General features: G+C 31.0%; 2 protein-coding genes and 1 long non-coding RNA gene across 6 annotated transcripts; 1 reads left to right on the plus strand and 2 right to left on the minus strand.

Annotated features, from left to right (window-relative positions):
- Window positions 1-3,874: 3,874 nt before the first annotated feature.
- LOC128285235 (uncharacterized) lies at window positions 3,875-5,161 on the minus strand. Its single transcript, XR_008275687.1, has 2 exons — window positions 5,084-5,161; window positions 3,875-4,129 (listed from the first exon to the last, which is right to left on the minus strand). It is a non-coding gene; the product is annotated as an uncharacterized LOC128285235 (long non-coding RNA).
- A 10,522-nt stretch (window positions 5,162-15,683) lies between these two features.
- LOC108477040 (caffeoyl-CoA O-methyltransferase) lies at window positions 15,684-17,513 on the minus strand. The gene is made up of 5 exons (XM_017779457.2): window positions 17,110-17,513; window positions 16,907-16,986; window positions 16,661-16,805; window positions 16,431-16,562; window positions 15,684-16,333 (listed from the first exon to the last, which is right to left on the minus strand). The coding sequence occupies exons 1-5, from the start codon at window positions 17,413-17,415 to the stop codon at window positions 16,040-16,042; spliced, it is 957 nt and encodes a 318-aa protein (XP_017634946.1). The 5' UTR covers window positions 17,416-17,513; the 3' UTR covers window positions 15,684-16,039.
- A 3,243-nt stretch (window positions 17,514-20,756) lies between these two features.
- Window positions 20,757-26,827, plus strand: LOC108479507 (E3 ubiquitin-protein ligase MBR2-like). 4 transcript variants are annotated; one of them, XM_053023085.1, is made up of 8 exons: window positions 20,757-21,015; window positions 21,510-21,762; window positions 22,464-22,563; window positions 23,023-24,760; window positions 25,067-25,117; window positions 26,066-26,164; window positions 26,242-26,385; window positions 26,468-26,827. In XM_053023085.1, exons 4-8 carry the CDS (start codon window positions 23,030-23,032, stop codon window positions 26,597-26,599), a joined length of 2,157 nt encoding a protein of 718 aa, XP_052879045.1. In that variant the 5' UTR covers window positions 20,757-21,015; window positions 21,510-21,762; window positions 22,464-22,563; window positions 23,023-23,029; the 3' UTR covers window positions 26,600-26,827. The 4 variants fall into 4 exon arrangements, with proteins under 4 accessions (XP_052879045.1, XP_017637648.1, XP_017637647.1 ...); XM_017782159.2 differs by having other exon boundaries at window positions 21,626-21,762; XM_017782158.2 differs by having other exon boundaries at window positions 21,626-22,563.
- The last annotated feature ends 598 nt before the right edge of the window (window positions 26,828-27,425 follow it).

The following is a 27,425-nucleotide window of genomic DNA, read 5'->3' on the forward strand; positions in this document are numbered from 1 at the left end:
ACAAATAACATGTCTTAATACTAACCTTAATAAACTATTACTAAAATATAACCTAAAAAAATACAAACAAAGCAATGAAGAATTTTACCATTGATTTTCGGAGGAACCTTCAGTAGTAAAGAATTTTTTTTTCACTTCAAATGAATGACTGACGTACGAGGGTTGGGAACTAGAGAAGGGATTGTATAAAACTGTGATTCCACGCTATCCTTATCCCTTTCCAATAGAAAAATGACAAATTAGATTTTTCTTCTTAATTTTCAGCTTTTTTCTCCTAAAAAAATTTAAATCTAACTAAAAATGCTAAAAACCAAGACGATAACGAAAAGGATAAATATAACGTGAAAGTACAGTTTTATATAAACCCTTCTTTGGGGACCAAACCAGCCCCTCTTCCATAATAAAAGAAAATAATATAATAATAAAACAAATTTTCTAAATTGGAAAAAAATGGCATATTAAATTTTGGGTATTGGAATCTGGACTTGTCAGTCACAGGTACGGGTTCTAATACTCGAAATTTAATTTACCAGTTCTTTTTTCTAACTTTTAAAAAAAATTATAATAAAATAATCGGGTGCTGCCTGACACATCGATGACACCAATAATTTTTTTTTTGTTATACATTTACAAAAAAACGATGTACTTTTTGGTGTAAAATACAGGTGCCATCGATCGATCAGGCTACACCCAATTTTTTTTTTTAAATTTAGTGATTCAAGTTGTAGAAGAGAGGGGTGTTGCCGATTGATCAAGCAGCACTAGTTTTTCACTGTTGAGTTTGTCTAGATTGGTAAATATTAGGACCCTCACCTATTTCATTATGTATTTTATTTTATATTATTTGGTTAAAAAACCCAAAAGTTTTTCTCTAAATTAAGCTTATATAAGGGTCTCTGTAATTAAAGCTACAAACTATTTGGGTTGTGAACCCAAATATTATAAAGATGATGTTAATTATGTAAATATATAATGTTTTCTTACACCATGTCATGGGGTATGATACTATTTTAGAGAATGATGTTAGACAATAAGCATCATAGGTAGCTTACTTAACTCTTTTAATTTAAAACATTCAAGTCTTTAAAATGTGGTTAATAAGACATTTATTGTTCTTAAAAATATTTCTCATATTAACATCACTAATAATTTTTGTAATTATAATAAATATAATGATTTTATTTTATTTCTCTATTACTTGTTTAGAAATTATTTTTATCATATTAATAATTTTTATTGTAATTATTTTAAAAATATAAATTATGAAATTATGTAATTACAATTTGTACTACCAAACATGATATATGAAATTGTGATGTAATTACACTCTGCTTGCCAAATACATCTAGGGAATTATAAGTCATTGCAATTACAAAAAATATATAATTACTACTCTATTAATTACACTTTAATCCAATTACATTGTAATGTCCAAATACAATAATTTTCTAAACTTAATAGTCATTGAAGATATTTTATGTAAAGAAAATATGAAAACCTTATATTAAAGTAGATTTTAATGTAATTTTAAAGTAGATTTTAATGTAATTTTATTGTCCTAAGTGGCAACCATTTAAAACAAGTTATTAATTCAACCATACCAAAACCTATACCAATACTAATATCAAATATTGCACCTATTCAAAACATGTCAGAACACACCTAAACCATTACTTTAAACAACTAACCAATATACTTCAATGTCACCCATTCACAAAAACTTTAAAACCTATTGGACATAATTTTGGTACCACAACCTAGCATTATGAATACAACAATTCAACATCCCAAAAATGTAACATTCAAACTTCTCAAATACTAACCAATACTAATCATCCACAATTCAAACTTCCATTTCATTCTATTTATTTTAAACCTCATTCATGCTATCTCATTAAAGCATGTTCATTTATTATACCATTTTCATCTTAAAGAGTCATAACTTAATCATTAAAGCATACTCAAAACACCACAAAACACATATATTTAAAAATTCAACTAAACCCAAATTCCTATAAAAGAAATCAAAACAAAAGCCCCAAATCTCACATAAATATCTATCCAACTACACCTATTTACATACCATTTATAACTAAGCTAGAATGGTCAAAAGTCTACCAAGTCACTAGATGGATAGTGTGAGGTCCGGCACGATCCAACTTGTAACACCCTTAACATGCCTCCGTCATCGAAAAAAGGTTACGGAGCATTACAATGCAAAATAAAACCTTAATCATCGAAACATGGATCAACATGCAATTCACATATTTATTTTCAATAACGTAATTTAAATATGATAAAAATACTTTTACGGGCCCTAAATCAAGCTTGATTGGCCCTAAAAATAATTTGGAAATAACCAGGGACTTATCCAAAGAAAATAAAAATTTTAGGCAAAACATGAAAAATTCTATGAAACAAGGGTCACACGGTTGTGTGTCCAGGCCATGTGACATAGCCCAGACCATGTGGACATTTGAAATAGGGCTACGCGGTTGTGTCGTGGGTTGTGTGCCAAACCATGCAACTACCTGTTTTGGGAGACACGGCTGTGTTGTAGACTGTGTCTCAGACCATGCGAAACCTGCATTTAAAACAATAATGACACACGGCCATGCGAACAGCCCATGTGTGACACATGATCGTGTGACAGCTCGTGTCTCAGGTAATGTGTACCAAAATGTACATTAAAAAACAAGTTTACCAAAAATATTTTCTTGAGTCACAAGCATACCATTTGCTAACCTTTTAACCTAATCAAAGCACACTTAAACGAGAACAAATCATGCTAAAATGAACATATATTCAATACATTTCCATCATTCAAACAATATACCCACATTGGTACCACAAAATATACATCCAAATAAATTCATCTAATTGACATGGACTAAGCTTAAAATCTACACTATATAATTATCACTCATCAATTTCAACTACAAATAACACAAATCAAGTCAAGAATCATTGATGATATACTTACCAATAAGCCAATCAAGGGCACTGCATTTCATACACCAAATTTAGACCCATGCCACATCTCAAAGTTCTAGTTTGAACTTATGTCAACCATACCAAATATCAATTCCAAAACATGCCATTATACGTTATAATACCTAATATCTATAAAGCATGCATAAAATTCATCCACTCATACTTGTACCTATTATTCGCATGCCATCATTTAATATCACTAACCACAACAACTTAGCACAACTTAAACAAGCCAAATCACTTGAATAACCTTTTTAGCCCTATTACATGCCATTTATAATCATTTGCCAAAATAACCAAACTTTACCAAAATAGATCAACAGATAGTGTAATTGTGCTCCGACATAATTCCAACCAGCCAAGCTTCCGATGACTTATAGATACAGAAAGAACCAACTATGTAAGCAACTAATGCTTAGGAAGTTCGTATAAAGGAACTTAAACTTACCAAATGCATTAATTAAACAACCATGAAAAATTCCTTTTTGTTTTAGGCCAAATTTCCTTTTTCTTAAACACCTCACAAGATTAGTAAGTGAAGTAATGCACATGTAAATTCAACCAAATAAGGCGTATAACATATCAAGCTTTTTAGATTCATCAATCATTTTCATCATATACTATGTACTTTCATTTTATCACCTTTCACATCTCAAACTTCATATATCATACATATTATAGCATAATAAATCATGACATATACCTAATAAGCATTTAGATTTTATATATCAACTAACACATATATATCCATTATACATTCTTCTCATTTGAGTCCAAATAGCTAATAGATAATAAGGAAACATAACATCTATGAAACATTACATATATTAAGAAATAAATTTCATGCGTGTTTCATCTGTCACATGATAAATTCTCATCCTTTTCATTTCATATATGCATATCCATTTTTCCATTTCATATGAACATTAAGTTTTTATACATGCCTTTCCTAACATTTACTTACCCGTTGAACCATCTAGAATTTCATCGGACACTCGGGAATGCTCACACATATTGTGCCTTTTCATGTAATCATAACCTTTCCTTTTCAATAGTGTTCACACGAGCTACGAAATGGGTCTGCTCACACGAGTTGTGGGTCGGAACATTTGCTACACGATGCTACTCACACGAGCTATAGAGAATCCGCAACAAATACAATACCTCAATTATCGGTAGGACATTCAAAACCAGAACTTGAAACCGTATAATCCCTAATGACATGTTACTTGTATTCTAAGAATTCACATGGCTCAAAAGGGACCGTTTTACATATCCATGCCTTAATTGGCATTCAATATTTCCTTTTCACATATACATTTACTTTATCATATTAACATTTGAGTACCTTATCCAAACCAAAACATTTATCATTCAAATTAATTTACATCCCATTTTGTTCTATTTATCAAAATATTATACAACTACTAATCTAATCTGTTTTTAACAAAAATATTTATTAAAATTACATTCAAAACATTACATGATAATTTAGTCCTTAAACGAACTTACCTTAATTAGAACGGTTGCTAAAATAAAGTATTCAACAACTAATTTGGAACCTTAGCTTTTTCCTTGATTTAAATCCAATTGTAGCGTTTCTTGATCTAAATAATATAAATTCATTTAATTAAATAATTCAAATAGCTTAAAATAATTAATTCAAGCCTATAACTCATTTTAATGTGAATTTACAAAATTGCCCCAACAAATTTCTTTTTATTCAATTTAGTACTTAGACCCATAACTTGAACATTTACCATTTTTAAAAGGGAACCCATGCTAGCCGATTTTCTCAGGATTTCTAAAGAGTCTATTTCCATCAAAATTTCACATCAAATCCCATGAATTTTACTCTTTTAACAAATTAATCCTTTAACATTAAAATTACTAAAAATCACTTAACAAAATACTTCTATTTATTATCCAAGCTTAATAATCTTTCAATTAAATCTACAAACACACTTAAACATTCATAGCAAGTCCGTAAACTTTTAACAATTTTACAAAATAACCCCAAACTAACTAAATTAAACTAAATCAATCTCAAAAATATAAAAATTACTGAAAACAAATTGAAAACACATACCATGCAATTGTAAACAACCTTGACCGAATGCTTGCTTAAACTCCCATGGATGTTTCGGTTTGTTTCTCCACTAAGAAAGAAGATGATAACATGTTCTTTTATTTGTTTATGTTTTAATTATTAAATTACAATTTTAACCGTACTTTGAACTTATTTCATATATAAGTTGCATGTACATATATGTCCACTAAAAGTATAGGGTAAAATTGCTAGTCAATGCCCTTTAATCATTACTTTATAGTTATTAAACACCTATAACTAATAACGATTAAATTTTACATTTTATATGATTTAATCCTTTTCTTTAATTAACTATCTAAAGATTAAAATTTCTTAAACAAATTTTAATATAATCCTAATAGCACTCCGTAAATATTTAATAAAATGTTTACGGGCTCGGTTCATAGAAATGAGGTCCCGATACCTTATTTTCCAAAACCACTTGACTTTTGAAACAAACCACTTGCACTTAAACTTTAGTTCAAACAACAAAAATTATCAAATCAAAATTTATTATAATACTATTTTTGACTTGTAAATATTAAATAATAATATTTAAAGACTCACTCGTTGGATTAATAGCCCCAAAACCACTATTTTTGACACTGTTGAAGAATGGGCTATTACATAACCAATTGCACAAATTTTGACAATCTACAAGAAAGAAAACAGAACAAAGGTAAGCATACTTAATGCTTAGTAAATTTTTATTTGATTATCTAATTATAAAAAGTTATAAAATAATCACTAACTAATCGAGTTTAATTTTTTATTTAATTTTGTTAATTACTGTTAATTTTGTAACGGATTGATGATATGATAATTATAAAATTGAAGTAATAATAAATTCAATTTCAATTTTTGCACATTATGTTAATTTGATCATAAATTTTTTTAAAATAACTCTTAACATTTACACATTATCTCAATTTAAAAAAATTAAAACAATTCAAAAATTATAAAAATATATTTCTAAAATTCTCAAAATGTGTTAATATAAAAATATAAAATATCAACAAAATACATATATAATCCTCCTTTGCTCAAAATTAAAATACGATGTAAAATTTCGAAACTTTTGAAAATATTTATGTCGTTTCCAAAACAACATGTATTATTAAAATTTATTATTTGTAAAATAATATGTAATATAAAATATTTGTATGAAAGTTTAAAAGTTTTTGGTAAAAGATCTTTAATCCTTTCAAATTTAATAGTAACTAAATTGATCCCTTTAAAAAAGAGAGCAGTTTAATCCCTATTAATTTTGAAAGTAAGCAACTAAGGATAATTTAAAATGACTTGATATTTTCCATCATTTGGCATAACTTTGATCGGTATAATAATGAATTTAGCCCTCATTGTTTATCTATTACGTTAATTTGATTCTAATTCTAAATGACTCAACAAATTTATCCTTTAACATTCACACATTTATCGATTTTATCCTAATTTTTAAAAATTATTAAAAATAATAAAATGTATAAAAATAAAAAAACAATACATAAATTAAAACTAATTGTTTTCTTTCTTCTTTATTCCAAAAAAATTCATTTTCAACCCAAAACTCATAACCACCATCTTACCTTCACCTTACACGGTAAAACCTCTACAAAATAATATCCTTGGAACCTAAAAATTTTATTATTTTATCAAGGTTATTAGTTTATCGATAAATAAATATTTTATTAATTTATCGATAAAGTAATATTTATTAATTTAGAGAATATTTCATACTTTATTCATGGTATTATTATTATTATTATTATTATTATCAAAATCCAATATGCATGTAGGTGCAATGAATCAAAGTTAATTGGTTCATGTAACACCAATATGTATATATTCATCGGATAGATTAAAAATTTTATTATAAATAAACACATGTACGTATCAAAATATTGTAATTCATTTAATCTTTTCCTCCATAGCTTCCCATTTGAAAGGTGTAAAAAAGTCCACATTCACAGATGAGATGAGAAAAACATTATGTGAGTACAAAAATGAGTATCATTCTTCAAGTCAAAAAGATTTGCAACAGTGGGTTCAACAAACATTTGATCTCTTTGTTAGTCAATCAACAATATCAAATATTCTTAAAAGGTCATTTGGATATTTGTCAAAAGAGATAAAGAATAGCAATGTTAAAATACACAAATCAGCAAAATATCCCGAATTAGAGAATCTATTGTATGAGTGGTTTCTCCAATATCAAGAGAAAGTAAACATGACCGGAGAAATGATTCAAACTAAAGCAAAAGAGTTTCTACAGAAAATGTATGGTGATGCAAATTTCGAATTTAACTTTTCAATTGGTTGGCTAGAACGATTCAAGGCAAGACATGGGATTAAATCTTATAAAAGATTTGGTGAAAGTGGTTCAGTTTTTATGAAGAATATTGAATATGCTCTACCTCAAATAAGAGCTAAAATGGAACTTTTTGATTGGAAAGATATATATAATATGGATGAAACAAGCTTATTTTATTGTTTGCAAGTAGATTATTCACTAGCTGCAAAGCAATTAGAAGGGCGAAAAAGGACAAGGAAAGACTTACTGTTGTGGTTTGTAGCAATGGGGATGGTTCAGATAAAGTGCCTCTTTGGGTTATTGGTAAATTTGCTAATCCTAAATGCTTTAAACATGTGAATATTGACAATCTTAACTGTCATTATCGAGACAAGAAAAAAACCATGGATAACTAAATTGCTTTTTTAAGATTTTGTTCGTTGGTTTGATGCTAAAATAACTGGTAGAAAGGTGTTGCTTATAGTATACAATTGCCCAGCCCATCCCAAGGTTATTGAAGGCTTGAAAAATGTTGAATTATTCTTTTTGCCTCCAAAATCAACATAAAAAATTCAATCATGTGATGCTAGAATTATTAGAGCAGTTAAGATTTATTATAGGTGTCGCTTTTATTCTAGCATCTTGGAAGTTTACAAGAAATGAGAAATAAATCCTAAAAAGATTAATGTATTGGATGCAATCCATTTTATTAATGTTGCTTGGAATATTGATGTGAAGCTTACAACTAGTGGAAATTGTTTCCGACATTGCAAAATTCGATCCAAGGAGGATATACCTTTCGAACAAAAAATTGGTGATGTTGAAGGCATTCATAAATTAAAAGAAGTAATTTCTAATTTACATTATAGAAATGCCATGTATGTTAGTAGATTTTGAATTATCCAAGTGAAAATGAATCTTTGATGGAGTAGCCTATGGATGAAGAAATTATTCAAGGAGTAATGGATGTGTCAGCTGATGACGAGCAAGATCCAGATGACAGTAGTGTTTTACCACATTTTTCTCCAAAAGAGGCTTTTCTAGCTGTGGATACCTTGAAGAATTATTTAATACAAAACGAGAAGAACATACCAGATTTGATTTATGCCCTTCTAAAAGTTAAAGATGAAATTGTATTTAATTCACAAGCAAAGAAGAATGAGTTAACTATAGATGCATATTTTAGCAAAGAATAAAATTGAAAAAAAAATAAGAGTTGACTAGAAAGCACTTTAGTTTTATATATTTTATATAAAATTTTCAGTATATTTAATGAATTATTATTTTATATTTCCATTGAACCCTTAAGGATTTTTCTAAACTTATTATCTTATGCATTTAGAGAGGTTATTATTTTATTCCATTGGCCCAAGTCGGGACAAAAAAATATTATTTAACCGAGATTATTAATTTATTAAATATTCATTTATCTAGATTTTACTGTATGACTCTCACTCACGAAACCATCTATCACCATTAGTATCACACCAAGCTTTACAAAGCTGAACCCATCACTCCAAATTTAAAGCTTCATAGCCAAATCGTGACAATCATAAAGATCCACAATTTTTATTTTTTTTTAGTTTTTAGATATGTTCATTTGTCAAATGTAATTTATAATTGTCGCTACCTATAGGTGATGTTTAGTGAATAACACAACAGTTAATGGAAATGTTTGACTGTAGTGACCATTATGACTTGGTACTACAAAACCTTTGCAAATAAAAACACCAAAGTTTGTTTACGCAATTCAGATTCCCTACGTCTACAAAGCCTAACTCAGTGAGTAATTCTACTATCTTTAATCCACAATACAAAAAGTGAATCATGCGTTATCACTCCTCAAGTAAAAATCTCACATTTGTACATAAACACTAGAACAATCACCTCTAAATCTTCCCCTGAGAACTTATGCAGTAAATAAACAATGTTTAAAAATCAATTTACACTATCAGAAAAATAATTCCCTAAAGAACAAATACAAGTGCTTTCAATATACTCTCATACATTGCCTAGACAAGCCTTTTAGCATATATCAATTTCTAGCTGCTAACACAGAATCTAAATGAATACAAAGTAACTCCTTTAAAATAGCTATTGCAATCAAACAATAAATTCATTAATTTGATATAGATATGACCTTTCCAAACTCAGCATTGCAATCCTAATCAAATCTCCACAAAATAAGAGTTGTCTTGATTCATCAAATCTAATCCAATCTTTACTAGCGACAGATTGGTTTCCATAGATGGACTCTAGTATCTTCAAAATATCTGCACAATAACTAATCTAAAGATTTTGCTGCATAAAATTGCTGACACAAATATAACAAGTATATTCCCTATCTTTGTGGTAGTTTGTAATAGGCATTGCCGAGTGCCACTCAATACAGAATTACACAACATACCTCAACAATAGCACAAGACTTTTTTACCATAAAAATAAAATCCTATCTCAAATATCATAAAATCTATAATTTATTACTGCAATGGATGAAACACAAAGGTAAAACAGAATTTCTTGCAAATATAGAAACTCCCAAAACAACATAGAAATCCCCAAAAAATAATTCTTTGAACCCCACTGTTCAAGCCAATAATCTAAAAAACCCACAATGATTCATGGTTTATATGAACATACAAACACACAATTTATATATATGCAAACATCACAATAGAAATATAACCATATTGATTCACAAATAAGCAAGGAACCACATCTACTCAAAAAAAATAAAAATAAGAAATTAACTGTTTCGAGTTGGGATTTTGAAAATAAAGAAGGTTTTGATATTTTAAAATATCGTTTTGGTTTTTGCTTTGAACTTGAGGAATACATGATTTCTAGGTTTAATTTTTTGTTGTTGAAGGAGAAATGGGTTTACTTTCTTTGGTTGAGGGAGAAACGAAGAAAAGATGAGAGAAAAAAATGAAAAAGAAATTAAAATAAAAAATACATATATATATATATATATATTTATATATATATCGAAGTTTAATTGATTTATATTTTTTTTAAATTTAAGAGATTTTTTTTAAAAATTATATATTTTTTAATTTGCATATACATTGTTTTAATGATTAGAATCAAATTGACAATTGTATAAATGTTAAGGGCTAAATTGTTGAATTTTTTAAAATCAGAACCTAGTTGACAAAATAAATAATGTGACACTTGACCCGATTGTTGTATCCGAGCGTGTGGCATCACATTACTGTCGCTGAAATGACTCAAACTAACTTGACATACATTCGCAAAATTTAATTTCATAATCTTCGTTCAAAATAATAAAGCAATTCATTATGATCAAACACATTCACTCGTAATACATAAGAAAATATTTCAACTAATTACAGGGTTATAACGAATTAATATCAGAGTTAAGACTCGAATATAAACTCAAATGTCAAATTTTAAATTTATGTCTTGAGATACTGCATGTTGTGTCTCGAGGAACAAGGTTTTTTATGTCTCGAGACTAACCTCTCATGTTTTCTTATTTTTTCTTCGATGTTTGAATGTCTCGAGATAAGGGGTTCTTGTTTTGAGACCTAGAGCAGGGCAAAATCTATTTAGCTTCGATGTACTTCTATCTTGAGACAAAAGCCACTTGTCTCGAGACAAGTCAAGACCTAGGAACAATTGTCTCTAGACTTATATAGATATGTCTTGAGAAATCAAGCTCTTGAATGCAAAAATTAAATTTTTTTCTAACGGTTTCGAGACATGTTCTTTTTGTCTCAAGACTCAGTAGGCCCGTTCTTCATATTTTTGAGGTCCTAGGAAAAACAATAAAATGTAGTTTTAGATTCCTCAAAAGTTGGGAAAAAAATTTAGGTCCCTTAAAAGTAGGTAAAAAAATTTTGGGCCCTTAAAAGCTAAATTTTTTTGGGGGGGCCCTTAAAAACTAGAAAATAATATTTTTGACCCCTTTTAGACTTGAGCCCTAGGTGGCCACACCTCCAGACGACCCCCGAGCCTAAGACTTAGTGACCCAATGGTCAAAATTCTATACTTTTAAGTATCCAAAGCCTTAACTAAATGAACCTAAACATACCTAAAACTTACCACAAAACATATTAATCCAATTAACCTATCTAAACATGTTCAAACATTACCAAACCATAACCAATTTGCACATTCAAACTCACATAATCAAGTATAATTAACTAGTAATCAAAAGATAAAATTCAACCAATATAACATTATAGGTCACTTACCAAAAGTGTCAAAACTAACTTAAGCAACAAGCCTACCAACCTAGATACATGCCATATGACTTCAAAACATATATATACATACAAAATAGGATCATAATGGTTTTTGAGTTGAGCGTGAGAGTTGGATGCTTGACCATAAAACTTTTATAACTTTTATCTGAAACCTGCACACAGAAACAAATAAATTCGTATGCTGAGTAATGGTTAGTCAATAGTGTTAACATAATTCGAATTCAATTATAAACATAACAAGATTTAATAAACATAACTAACATTATAAGTCAAGTTAACTAACTAATCTTTTCACATTAACATTAGAGATACATATATACTATTGGATTATTTATCATTTCATTTTATTCTCATTAATGCTTTATTCAATTTTTCGATATAATTTTTGATGCACCATCAAAGTATTTGCATCTAGTTTAACATATCAAAATCATGTCTGATGTTAGTATAAATATCCCATTTTGATTCAATAAATGTTCAACATGCCCATTTTACATTATAATCCTATTAACCAAATTAGATAAGAACAATACTCAGATCAATCCTCCATCATACCAAATACGCACTAAAGTGCTAACCGGGCATAATTGCACTAATCCCAGCAACCACACCAGAATACACTCGTACCCCAGAGTATTTGAGCTAGTGATACGTTCTCAACCCCCGTGGTATTAGAGAACTATAACAGCATAGTGTTGAATCTCCCACCTATTAGTATGGACCCTAAGGCATGCTAACTATACCCGTGACTTTATCTGACAACGTTAATAGGGTAAATATCATCAAGCATATATATAGGTAAATTCATTCAACCAATTGATTATAAATCACCCAATCAAGTATATACGTACCTGTTGAACACATTCTTATTGATAGTTAATCATTACCGAACATATATCAATTCAAACATATATATATATATATATATATATTTAATTATTCAATGAACTAGAGTTATAAGAGCACAAATCAAAATATCTATTCGTCGACGGCTTTGGATTTCCCTTTTCCCTTGATGGTCCTACATCATCTTCAGCTATGAAATTAAATTTGAATACGGAAAATTCATTAATCACACTACTCAAGCATAAGTTAACACATTATATACAAAATGTATCTTATTCGATTTAGTCCCTATACACTCTAATATTCGAAATACTTAGATTCCCACAGTTTACCCAATTGAATTTAAATTTGACTTAATAAATATAAAACATGGACCTCTTACAACCTTTATTCATTAACAACCCTTAAAGTTTTTATTCTTTACAAATTAATCTCTATTTACACAAAATTTAACTATATAATTTAAGCTTAATTCAAGTTTAATTTAACAATTTTAACATATTCTATTATAATCTTAACTCAATATTCAAGAATCCATTTCTATCAAGCCTAATTTTATCATCTTTTAACAACAATTTGATTAAAACTCAATAATTAAATGCATGTACTATTGAGCTTAGATGACTAGAATTCTGCAAAATCAAGGAAAAAGCTTTAATTACCTTATCAATTTGGACCGAATTCTTAATGAAGAAGAAAAAAGGAAATTTTCTTCTTTCTTAAATGTAGGGACCACAGGCTTAAGGAAAAAGATGGAGTTTTTTTTCTCTCTCCCACTAACTTGCATATATATATATATATATAGATAAACTTAGATTAATAATTTAATTAAGCTTAACTAATCCCATTTAGTTAATTAACATAAAACTATTACTTAATATAAACCATATTAATGACAATGGATGACTTTAATCATAACACTCCACTATCTCAATATTAAAGTTGGTCTAATTATTCTTTAGTGCTTAGTTTAATTGCCATTTAAGGCACTTGCCAATTTAGAAATCAATTTCCTTTCATTTTATTCACTAATCAATTTAGTCTCTATACTATTTTTATTAACCGATTTAGTTCAATAACACTTAATAATTCAACTTTTCCCATTTGTACTTGATTCATAATTATTCTATTTTAATTATCTACTAATTCAACTCAATTAATTTGGTCTGAAATCAAATTTTACGACACCGTTGAAAATTGGTCTTTACAAATAAATATTGAGGACTAAATTTGTTATTATACCAATCAAAGTTGTACAAAATTAACGGAAAACCTTAAACCATGATTAATTGTTCTTAGTTGCTTGCTTTCGAATTTGATAGGAATTACCAATTTGCTCAATATTGAAATTGAGTGATATCATAGAATTCTTTTAAATTATTATATAAACCCAAAAGTTCCTCAGTTCTTTCTCTTGCCCACCTCTTCTTTAACCAGTTTTCCTAAAAAAACTACTGTCAAACCCAAATTTCAACCAGCCTGTTGCCACCGTCCACCGCACACCACCGATCGTCAACCCAGAACAATGTCAAAATTCTCCAAAATCTTTGTTCGCATATCCTTCTTCATATTTTCCAATTAGTTTTTGTTAATAACATTCAACAATCCTAGATTTAAAAAACAAACTTGAACTTTTCAACCGCTCTAAAGGTCACCATTGAAATGTATGTTCTCCTTTTTATCCTCTTCTTAATTTCTAAGTTTGAAGCTACAAAACCCAAAAATCTTCTTTTTCTTTTCCTCCACTAACCCAAATGAGACAATGTCATCTTCTTTTTCCTTTTCCTCTTCATCATCGTTGTCTTTCGATGATCCGATCGATGACCAACTCTTCGAGAATACTTGGCGTTTATCAATTTAGCTCTTATTATTATTTATTTAAATTCAACTTTTAACCTTTAAAAAAAGAGTCAAAATATTTTTTTAATGAAAATACGGATTAAAACATTAATTTTAACATTGTTGGCGTGACAACTCGCATGGTACTCTATGTCCACATCATACTAACATAACCCCCTTTGTCTTATATATCACATCAATAAATAATTCGAAAATTATAAAAATACAAAAATTAAAATTTTAAAAATATAAGAAGTTCATAAAAATTCAAAAAATTAGCGTGGAGTATACTTGAATTGTCATGCAAGCTGCCGTGTTTAAAAATTTAACATTTTAGTTATCATTTTCGTTAAAAAAATCATTTTAACTCTTTTTCAAAAAGTTCATGGTCAAAATTGATTTTTTTTAAAAAGTTAAGTGTCAAATTTAGCTTAAAAAAAATAAAGGCCAAATTGACAAAAGATGTAAACATTAAAAGCTAAATTTGACATTTATTTTTCATGTTTCGCTAAATGTGTTTGCTTTGGTTTAGGCAGATGTTCTTGTATAGCATTTGTGCTATGTTAGGTAAGAGAGTATTGTTTTTTAAGCATGTTTTTATATATGGGTTGATAATAAACTAATTCAATTGGTAGTATTTACACTTTTCATGACTAATTTTTTTAGTAAAGAGAAGGAAAAATTTTCACTTATTTTGAAGAGATCAAATTTTTTTTACAAAAATTATTACTCATTTTTTAATTTCAAGTTTAAATTTGAACTACTTATTTTTATTTTATGTCTCACGTATTGTAATATTATTATACTAGTAACTTGATATTGGTGTTTTAGGATGAGATGGTGTTAATTTTTTATTTTAATTTGAGTTTTGTTTTCATTTTTTAGGATGTGTTTTGTCTTAATTTATATTGTTGAGTGTCATTTTGATTTTTAATGAAATCAATGATTTAGCAAAAGTTATATACGAAAAAGATTTTAAATTTATAAATATTTTAAGTTAAATTGTATCATTTATAAATATTAGGGACTGAGTTTACTATTACACCAATTAAAAAATATTACTTTATCAAATCGTTACAAATTTAACAGAATTGGACTTAAAAAGACCTTGGATTAGTTAAGAGACAGAATAAAGAAGAAGCATAATTAGATGACTTTTATCTTTAAATTTTATACAATGTTTATATTAAATATTGCATCATGATTTTAGCATATATATTTTGAATGAATGACCTTTATCAGATAAATTTTTGTGTTCATATATATAGATAAATAATATTTCCTAGGAGAAATTACGCTCATTATCGTCTTCTTCTTAGTGGTATAATACACCCAATCCGTATGCGTTGAACATTCATAATAAGCAAAAGTGGTTTTGCCATTAAAAGAGAGATTTTAAGAGAATTAAAAAGTTGATTACTGGAAGTAAAATCTGACAAGTACCCGTTTCTGTCTGAATGGAACATAAAGTTTTTTCCTTTAGTGGTGGATGGAAGGAAACCACGCAATTATACAACCAAGTTAGAACGGTCGCCCGCCATGGTGTATAATACTGAGAAAATCATTATGATTCGATACGTCAGATCATGTTTAAAAAATATGGCATTCTTCAATCATCCACCCACCGTGACATTATGATAAAAATAAACATACACAATATAAAGATGAGGAAAGAAAAAGAAGGTGGGTGTCAACTTTTTTGTGCCGAATGTAAGAGGTGGGTCAAGCTTTGGTGGTGGTGAGGGTTGTTCATTTAACGCGACGGCAAAGGGTGATGCCATCACCAACCGGGAGCATGCAGATCTCAATCCTGGGATCAACAGCAAGAGCCTTGTTGAGTTCCATGACGAAGTCTCTGTAATACCTAACGTACTTCCTGAGAGGCGCATCAGGTGGTGCTACCACCGACCCATTCCATAGGGTATTGTCGTAGCCGATCAAACCGCCTACTTTCACCAGCTCAATTAGCCTCTTGTGGTAGTTTAGGTAATTGTCTTTATCAGCATCCACAAAGATGAAGTCAAAGGATCCGTGGTTCTTTTCCTGTCATTTTTTTAAAATTTTGTTTTTCAGCATAAAATTTAACTCGATTATTAACAAATTCTGAAGAAAAAAAATGGATTGGATTGTTGAAATTTACATCTTCCACTAATTGATCAAGAACTGGCAAAGCAGGGCCCTCTTTGAAATCAATTTTGTGTGCAACACCAGCCTTTTGGATTACAGGCAGACCCAGCTCGTAGTTTTCTCTGTTAACATCCATGGCTAGGATCTGCAAATATATATATGAAAAAAAAAAATAGACGGTAATGAGTTTCCCCTGTTATTTAAATATGACTTGTTTTGGGTAACTTTCAATCAATTAACTACCTTTCCATCATCAGGGATAGCAAGGGCAGTGGCTAAGAGAGAATAGCCAGTGTAGACACCAATCTCCATGGTGTTCTTGGCATTGATCAACTTAAGAAGCATGTTCAAGAACTGGCCTTCATCGGCTGATGTTGTCATAAGGTTCCTGTTTCCACTCATTCCAATCAAGTCAACAATGGGTAAAATCTTAATTACATAATCCAAATCTGAAACAGAAACTGGATCTGGGTCAATTAGTAAACCAACCATGGGTGCTTGGCAGTCAACTCTCTGAGCTCCTTCATGGGTTCAGGCTCCCTCGGATACACACTGGTCTCGAGGATATACTGCAAAACCAAAAACCCATCAATTAAAAAAAAAAAAACTAACGTCAAATCATAGCTCAAACATGAAATTGAAGATTCGAAATAGGCAAAGAAAGAATCTAATTGAAACATTGAAGATGATACCTGGTAAAGAGCATCACTTTGCAAAAGGCTCTTGTGGCCAACTTCCTGGTGCCTACCAGCCTGAGATTGCTGCTCTTGCGTATTGGTTGCCATTGCTAAAACCCTTGAAATGAAAAGCTTCTTTCTCTTTGCTTTCCTTTGTTTATGGACCTGAGCGAGTTTCAATTTCCTTTGAATTGGAAACCTGAGTTGAAAGAAGAAATGCAAAGGGGTTATATGAAGTCGAAAATCCAGGTTGGACCGCTTGCCACCCCGGTCGGGGGTTGGTGAAGTCCCAGATTGATCGAAAGTTGGACTGGGACCCATTCTCACCAGACACCTCCCAACTGTGGCACGGCAATTAGCATTGGTCGAAAGTAGGCCAACGAGTCATGACTCGATGATGGCTCAGTCAGGTCAATCCATGAATTATTCTTTACTTATGTTTTACCATCTTACCAAACTTGCAAGTAATTTCAGCCTAATTTTCTTATTGCGTTGTGCTATGATCCATTGTAAAGGATTGTGACGCAGGTGGGGTTGTATTAAAATCAATTGTTAAGGATAACTCAATATTATGGTTTGTGGAGACTCAAATGATAAAATCATGGATGTAATTGTCAGTTCTATTAAGGTGGTTAAAGCAATGGCAATCAAAGAAACCTGCTTTATCATTAATAATAGAAATTGGTCTCAAGTTCTTACAGAATCAGATGACACTAATTAGTTGATTAGTTTTTAATCGGCAAATAATTAAAGCATAAATCGTAGTGTTACTGGTGGGATCCAACAAACTTTTATGGTTGGCTTATGCATGCATGTTCAAACTTTATACATCCTAAGTTTTCTATTTTATGAATGTGATAAAATGAAAGTTTGAGAATTAATATTTTTATATACTTATAATAAAAATAAGTTAATCCGGAATTTAATATGAGGTCCAGCTTTATATAATAAAATTTTAGTGATATCCTAATAGGAGGGATCTTCTTCTTCTCTATTTCTTGACCTTAGAATCCATCCTCCTATTTTCACATCTGTCGATCATATGAATCAACAGATATCATTAATCTTTGATATTAAATTATTAACTTAAAAGTTAAAAATAAAAATTTATATATAACAAATTAATAAAATAAAATATATAACTTTATTATTAATTTAAGTTTAAATAACCCTTATCTTTTCTTCATTAAAAAACCTTATTAATTGTTCCATCAAATTTAGTTATTATTTGATATATTAAAATTTAAAGACAAATTTTAAAAAAATCATCTAATTAAATTGTAATTTTACATAATAGAAATATATATGAACTGATAAATTTGATTAGAAAAATGATTTAAGATGAAATATGAGTAAGGTAACGACTTAAGATGAATTTCAATTGATTTAAATGTGTTGACTTGATCAGTGCATAGCGAAGATGCGTGTGAAAAGGAGAGTTGGTAAGAGGCTGGTGAAATGGGGAAGCATTATGAAGAAAAGAATAAAAAAATCTAAAGAGAGTTGGTGCCCAGAAATATGACCCATGTATATGAATATTTTATAATATAAGTTATTAATTTATTAAAAGTTATATAAATATAAAAATCTTATACCTAAACAAAATCAGAACATATATGAATTATGGAAACAACTTTTTAGCATAAATGTTGTCAATGGGATGATTGATTTGGGGTTGAATCCGAAAATAGGCTGAAAACATATATGATTTGAGAATACAAGTCAATGAAACAACACGAGGGAATAAAAGGCTTTGCCGAAAGTAAATCGACATTGGATATCTTCTTTCCCAAAGTAACTTTATGGTGAATAATTTAGAAATATAAGTCAATAAAATTAGTCCTTTTTCGGTAAATAATTTAAAAATTAATTCATTTTCGTAAATATATTTAAAATGGGCCTTTTAGATAAATAGCTTGTTATACTATTTTTTTTCTGTACCAAATTTTAATATGTAATTTATAATTTTATTATTTAATAATGAGAAGTTGTGGAGGTTTATCAAATATCAAAGTTGTTGGAAAAAGTCTTTTAATTACCCTGTTTGGTGAAAGATTCTTGGAGTCAAAGCTTTGGTGCTTACAACTCTCTACCCTTCGTTTCTTTCTCAATTTTTCTTCTTCTTATAATTACTTTATTTCATTGTTGAATATTATACAAAAAAAAGAGAGCAAAATATGATACTATAATAAAAGAATAACACTAATACATTACAAGTTTATAAATAATGCAAAAGTTATTTATATAACTAAAAGAATAACTTTTGAATTTTTGTTTGTAATATTGATATTTGATAGGCAACCAATAGAACGGCTGGTTTATGACTTGTCTCTATTTGTGGGTTCATGAATGATGATGATGGTGAAGTTGATTAGTAAGTTGTAGCTTTTGCTCCAAGGGACCAGAGCTGAGCCCTCTCAACCCTCAGCCACTCCTTCCTCCCCTTTTACCTAACACATAAATTATAAAGTGTGGTTGCATCTACAACAAACAAACAAAAAAAAAAAAAAACGAATTTAATTACGAAAATTGTAACTAAAATATGATATAGCTTGCCAACAACTGACAATATAATACCAACAAAATATTACTCCTATATGACATGTATTGAAAAGAGTATAAATTATGTTGTAAGAGCATCCTTGGGGTATTCCTTTATGTCTCGACAAGAGTAGATTATCATGTTTCAACCACACCAACTCCTACCAGGTGATGCATGATTGGCCATTTCAACTTATGGCCTGTCTCCAAAAGCTAGGCTTATATTTGGAATTATTATGTTTTCCAAGCCCAACAACAATGGTTGGTTGTTTCCTACCCAAAGCAAAGTTTGTTGGCCCAATCACCAACACCCAACCCATTATCACCAAATTGAAATTTGAAAATAAATTAATTGCCTTTTGTGCATTGCTAAACTGTATCATCCACCTTTCTTGCCTGCCTCCCCAGTCATCAATGGGCAATGGCAGATCCCTCGGGGTTACTTTAAAAGAATTAAATGTATTTTTTATTGGACAGAAAAATAACAGTGAAACAAAAGAAAAGGGGAAAGGAACCCATAACCCCATGGTATTGCATGAAACCTAAAAAAATTAAAAATTAGACAAAAAAAGAAAAGAAAAGAGAAACCTTTTATTTCTTCAATATTCAAAGATTGTACCTAATTCTTCAAATAAAAAAGACTGTATCTAATTATTTGAGGGTTAAATTATTATTTGGGACCTGAATTTGGTAATTTTTTTCACACTGGGGTCTAAATTTATTTTTTATCCAAATTAAGTCATAAATTTGGTAATTGTTACCACATTGGGACCTAGACTTGATAACTTTTCTTACGCCTAAACTTTTTTTTCCTAAGTTAGGCCCTGTATTGGCAATTATTTCCATATTAAGGCCTAAACTTGACAATTATTTCTACATTGGATTAACTTTAGATAAGAAAAAAGTTGAAGCCCTGATGTGGGAACATTTGCCAAGTTCAAGACAAGACTTAGACAAAAAAATTTCGTCCCAATGTGAGAATAATTACCAAGTTCAAAGCCTAATTTGAAAAAAATTCAGGCACCAATATTGGAAAACTTGCCAAGTTCAAGTCCCAAAAATGTGATTTAACCCATTTATTTATTTATTTATTTTTATTACGAAATAAACTAAGAACAGAACCTGATGCTCTTTGGTGCACTGCCTATTTCTGATAACTTTCTTTTTTCTTTGGGTTATAAATGCAAAAAAAGCAAAAAAACAAGGAGAAGGAGAGAAAGGAGAGAAGTCCAAAAATTCCCAAAGGATTAAAATTAAAATAGCGGAAAGAACAGAAGAAACGCCCCTGATTTCTCTCGTTTCTTTTAGTACCATTTTAGGCTCAAAAATCAATTTTTTTTATCACTTTTCTTTTCATTATCTCATCTTTCTTTTCTTCAGGTATTTCTCTTAATCCATGCAATTTTTTTTCATAAAATATATTAGCTTTAATGTTCTAAGATATATGTTTTTTTTTTCTTTTTAAAGATCGTTTAGCCTTATCCTTTATTTGGACTTCTTTGTTTTTTCTCTTCTGATTTTATAGTTGTTTATTTTATCTTTTATTCGATTTTTTGAAAGCATATGAGAGGATTGTGGTTGAACCTTGTTGGGTTCATTTCACTACCTTTTTTTTTCAAATGAACTAAAATTTTGGTAAAATATGTGCATTCTCCAATTTAATCATTTGATGCAGTTGGTTTTTTTTTTGCCATCTAATAGAGGAAGAAATTGGATTGGATTTTTCTTGTTTTCTGGTAGTTTTGTCCAAAATCCAAAGCTTTACTAGTACAAGAGGCACCTTAGATGATTTTTGGAAGAACTTTGTTGGGTTTGTTTCCATCTAGTTTAAGAGTTTGTCAATGTGATCAAGTTTGTGCTTTTTCTTGATGCAGATGCTTAATTTTACGTACTATAGCCAAGATCCTGCCTCTTCAATTTGCATTTTTTAGATTTTATAATTTGAGGTTTGAAGAATTGACATTTTGATATTCGCTTCCTGTAATCTCAGCATGTTATTACTTTGATCTGCCACTACTGCCTCAAAGTATTTTTTGCAAAAGACTTAATGTTCTTCACCAAAAGATGTTGACTTCTTCGTCTTCTGTGATTCGAAGCTAAGTGTTTATAACAAGCACATTATATGTGGTAATAGTTTATAGCATTGTGCTTATATCTGATATTACTTTTTCACTGTTCAATAATTGTTTCTTTATTCTAGTTTTAGCTTGTAGTTGTTTATGGATGAATATGCATGAAAATATTGATAAATTTACGGTGGAAAACATAACATTCATGTTGGGAATAAATATCTTAGATTGCATTGTTTATTGGAACACCATGTTATTGTTTACCAGTGTGTCATTAGTTGATACTTGGGAACTTGGGATTGAGAGGACATCTCTTTAAACATTCTTTTCAATTAATTAGGTTCTGTTAATCCTCGGTTTAGTTGCTACTGTGTACTTCCAACTTCTAAAGCATTTATTTTGTGGATCGTCTCTATTTATGCTTGGAATGTCATGAACCAGAGAACTACTGTCAAGTGTATGATATGCAGAAAGTCCGTTGGAGGATAAAGAAATAGTCAATCAATTGTGTTCCTTATAAACATGAACTTGTCAATTGATATATGTTCATAACTCTAAGTGCGTTGGCATGTTATAAGTTAGAGGAATTTGTACTCTAATGTTGTTTTGATGAACCAATATTCAGTATTTAACTTAGGTTTTATACGTCTAATGCTATGGTTATTGCTTACCTCTATGTAACGTAAAGTTCATGCCTGCACCTCCTGTCAAAAATAAATATCCGTTGTCAATAAGGTAGTTGTTTTCTTTGGGTTCAAGATGTTACTGGCTGGGGCTTTCGCTTTCTGACATACATCAGGCTCCAAATGCAACTGTTCAATCCTTTCTGACCTGGAAGGCTAAAAAATTTCAGAATTTTGTAAGTAGAGTTTGCAATATTGTTGTTTTTTTTCAAAAGTTTTACATAATATTCTTCCTTTGCTTATCAAGATCAATCCCCTAGTTAGACCAAAAGCTATAGCTGTTAGTTAGCAGGGACTTTTTCCTTTAATCTAGTAGCGCAAAATGTCTTACGTGCGGGCCTGAGGAGCTTCACAATGCATGCTTGGTACCTCAGCAAGTTCAACTATCAATCAAGCACCTGATGAGATTTGGTTGATTGCTTGGCCCTATATGCCAAAATATTTTACCTTTCTCCCTCTTCTTTTGCATTTTTCAGAACTGAAATAAGAGTCAAATTTTTGCCTAGCTTTTTCAGATCTCAACTGCCAATCTGAGCTTGTGTAGCCATTTTTTTTATTAACCTGAGAACTGCATAGCGTGATGCATTTCTTTTGGAATTTTGTAATAATATTTAACATATTTGGGGTCTTTACAGGTAGAAGATGTCGTCCCTGATGCAAGGTCAGGGGAGCACCATTGATTCCTTCCCTGAAATTGTTAATATTGATGAGGGAACAAGTCCCAATAACACTAGTATTGGTCAACCGAATTCATTGCATGACATGCTGAATCCTGTGGAAACTCGGCTATCCAATTTTGCAGCACCTTCTGGTGGGACAATGCACAGAAATGCTATTACCCTTGATGTTCAGAGCATTAGTGGCTGGAATTCTGGTCAACCAAGCTCTAGACAGGGAGTGCAGAACCAGGTGACGCAGGATGCTCTAAATCACCGTCTTAATGATGATGGTGAGGATGCACGTATACGGGCCACTCCGAGGTCAGAAGAACGGCGGATTGAACCACTAAATGTCTTTTTTACTGGGAGACTGAATAATGGATGGAGTGGCAATCTGGTTAGAAGTGGGCCCATATGTTTGCAGAGTTCCAGCTCTAATCATATCCCAGAGAATGTGAATTTAAATGAAGGATTTATTAGTGGAAATGGTACCAGAGAGTCGGTTGTTGGAACTGGTGGAAGGCCTAATCTCCACGATTCAGGTGGATTAGAAAGAGAACAGATATCTAATGCAAGTGTTTCTTCTGATAATGTTGGCAGTTCATCTGGAAGCTCTAATCATGTAGGAGAGGAAAACAATGATGGCTCAGGCTCCTCTTTGGGCAGTTATGGTTTATCCTGCAAGAGGAAGGCCCTTGAAGGTACTTCTGGACAGTCTTTTTCTGCCGGTGCTTCAGGCTGTTTTCAACAAGTAGAAAATATTGCGTGGCATGCTAGTCCTACTCGTAATGAAGCTTCCAGCAGCTTGAGTTTATCTACACCCTCTTCGAATTTCCTTAATGTGACTCCACCTGATCAGTCAAATCCAAGAGTTGGGCTTGGTATGAGAGGAGTAGTTAGTGATGCATTTCTTTCTTTAGGTGAAAGAAGAGCAAATCCGGGAAATGAACAAGAATCTTTACCATTTAGTTTATTGTCAACCAGGGCTGCTGGCCATTCTAGTTTCGTCTCTCCTAGTCACCCTCGAGTTGCACCAGTTGATGAATCTCTAAACATGAGACCAACAACAACAATAGCTGGAAATTCTGGCTCAACCTCAACTCAACCTCATATGAGAACTGCTTCTATTGTCCCAAGAAATGTGCATCCTATCTCTAGGAACGGTACTTCCAGTTCAAGTGTTTGCAACCCATCAAGTTCTAGTAGTTCTGGAGAGATACGAGGAGAACCAAACATCAGAAATATCTCAAGAAACAATGTGGAGCATCCCATGTTTGTACCGGCTACTGAGATGAGAAATGTGGCACAAGATCGGACAGGTTGGAGTTTGGCTTCTGGAAACCCTAGTACTTCTGGATCCCTAAACCCTAGTTCAAACATCCATCCTTTGCCTGATCCTGCCTGGATCCCTCCTCACAACCCTCCAATACATAATCAACAGAGACTATCAGAATTTGCATCTTGGTCTTTATTTCCTCCTATTGGTTCTGGATTTGGTGGTCATAGTGGCCGTTTTCCACTACCATCTTCAAGGCCTTCAGCTTCCTCACAGGAGACAGTGGGGCCATCAGAATCTAACAGCCAGGGGAATAATCAACCATGCCCAAGGTTAGCATTAATATTGGAGAGACATGATGATGATGTTCTTGGGATGGCCCATTCATTACGAGCATTGGCTGCTGATATTGAAGGGAGACACCGACTAATTTCTGAGGTTTGTGCTCTAATGGTCATTGCTTATGTAAATTTATATGTCTACCACTATTAGAATAGGGTTTGCTTTTAATTAATTTTAATACTAAATAATAACACATTTCCCTTTCTAGATAATGATGATTTATTGCATTCTAGAATTACTGTAGTATGATTTCTATTTTGCCTCTTCCTTTAACTTTTTTCAACTGCTGAAACCATCGCCATATTGTTCAGTTGCTTGTTAATTTTTTTAAAATTGAGAAGATTATGTATATTACATATGTTGATTGATGACTTACTGCTCATTTTCTTTTCCATGTGTTAGATTCGCCAAGTCTTAAATGCTGTCCACAGGGGGGAGAACTTACAAATTGAGGTTTGGATTCAATTTGCAGTAGAGAATATTTTTTATGGCTACATTGACTGATTATTTTGATGGCTATGTTGAAAAAATTCATTTCCTTTTCCTTTTGCATTTATTTTACTCTATTTTATCAATAGTTGATATGGTTTCTGCGCAATTCATATTCTTTCCCCCTTTTTGAATTTTTCTCAGACCATATTTTCTCTAAATGCGACTAAACTGCTATAAAAATGAGTACATTTCTTGGAACTGAATTGAATAACTATCAGATTCAAGTGACTAGTGGCTTTAGGAAATATTTCTCATTGCTTCAATGATATGATAAAAGTTGGAGACAACTTGGTGCTGATAAGCAGCAACACATTATTCTCATTATCAGCTTCTTTTCATTAGTTGGGATAATTGCAGCATTCTAGAATATGTTTTCATTTTGGAGAACAGATTCTTTGTAATGGTTGGAGTTGATTTTGAGTCGTAGCATATTATGGGATAGTTGGGTGCATGAGAGGCTTTTTTGATGTCCATAGATCATTGAGTAGATTGCTTAAACAGTTGAACTTGCTTGTGATACGGTGATATGTTGATGTTCCCTCTTATTAAGTTGTGTTTTAAGTTCATATTGCATATAATCTAGTCTTGTTCTTTATGGCCATCAGGTCACATGATTGGCTTCATATCATTGAGCAAAAATTTTCTTACAATCTTTGACTCTTAGCATTTTTGGATGACATAATCTTCGGTCCAACAAAAGAAAAGAAATGTGATTTCAACCTTGAGAATGCTGAGTTCATAACTAGATACTTCTGAAACCAATTTCCACCAAATGAGAGAGAGAGAATTCTTTTGGTGGAGCTCCTGGGTAGAAGCCTAGGAAGTGCATTTTGTCTAACAATAATTCTCAGTCCTTCCTACATTATATGATGTTTAATGACATTGGATATGTGTACAACGCCCTTTCAGGATTATATGCCGTTTGATCCATTCATCTATCATGGTATGGCTGCTATGCATGACAGACATAGAGACATGCGTCTTGATGTTGATAACATGTCTTATGAGGTAAAAAGGGTTGCTGTTCTATGTTCTGTCACTTAACACTGGAGATCTTTCTTCTCAAATTACAATTGGAAAACTAGGAACTGTTGGCATTAGAAGAACGCATAGGAGATGTGAGCACTGGACTGAGCGAGGAAATGATTCTGAAGTTGATGGAACAACGGAAGCATTCATCTACTTCAACAGAATCCCAACAAGATCTGGAACCGTGTTGTATCTGTCAGGTACAGAGTAGATAAGCTGCTTTAAATAGCTTCACTTGGCTTCTCTATTTATTATTTTTACTTTGAAATTTAACCATGGCAGGAAGAATATGCAAATGGAGATGACACTGGGATACTAGATTGTGGACATGACTTCCACTCTAACTGCATTAAACAATGGTTAATGCTAAAGAACTTGTGCCCTATTTGTAAGACAACAGGCTTGCTTAAATGATAGCAAAAGCTGATGTTAGAGCCGGGAAATTTCGTTATCTTTTGATCGTCATTAAGATCCTATAATAAGGGTTTAGGTGCGCATGAACCATACAAAATTTGAAGATGCTGCTGCTAATTTTATGTACTGCAGGATTAGTTGTTTGTCGAATAACTTGGCATAAAAGCATCAATGACAATGATAACATATTTGAAATAACATTTATTACATTATCATGCTTCAAGAAAAGTATATTATCGTTTTGAACTTTTGACCATTTATATGTATTATTTTTTTAACTAAAATAAGGTGTAGCAGACGTCATTTTGAACCTTATTACAAAAGCAAGGAGATTCCTTTCTTAGGTAAGTCTGAAAAGCTAGCCTTTCTTAAGGAGGTATTAAGCCATACCATTGCCTTTAACATTTGTTGGCAAGACTTGGTGTTCAATATCATACTTTTGAAGAAATACCTAGCAAAGCACACTAAAGTTCAAACTGTCATCTGTTTCCAAGCCAATCATAATTCTAAATGACACAAATCACAAAAACATGAAAAAGGCAGCTAAAAACTTCAATTTCATGAAATATCCAATGCAAGAACCAGCTACCATATCCAGTACAGAAGTAAAAACTGGCATGTTCACCAAGAATAGGGTAATGGTGGAGAGTGAAAGTGTAAAACTAACTAGTTATTACTACAAAAACTCAAAACAAACCATCAAATCCTTCAACACTAGACATTGGTAATCCTTGTGCAAAAAAGTTCTCTAAATTAATGGAAAATAAGACTAAACAAAACTAACTCAGATAATCTTTAGTGTAGATCAAGAAAATGGTAGTTGATG

This window comes from Gossypium arboreum, chromosome 12, assembly GCF_025698485.1.
Source record: "Gossypium arboreum isolate Shixiya-1 chromosome 12, ASM2569848v2, whole genome shotgun sequence".
In the NCBI taxonomy this organism is placed as follows: domain Eukaryota; kingdom Viridiplantae; phylum Streptophyta; class Magnoliopsida; order Malvales; family Malvaceae; genus Gossypium; species Gossypium arboreum.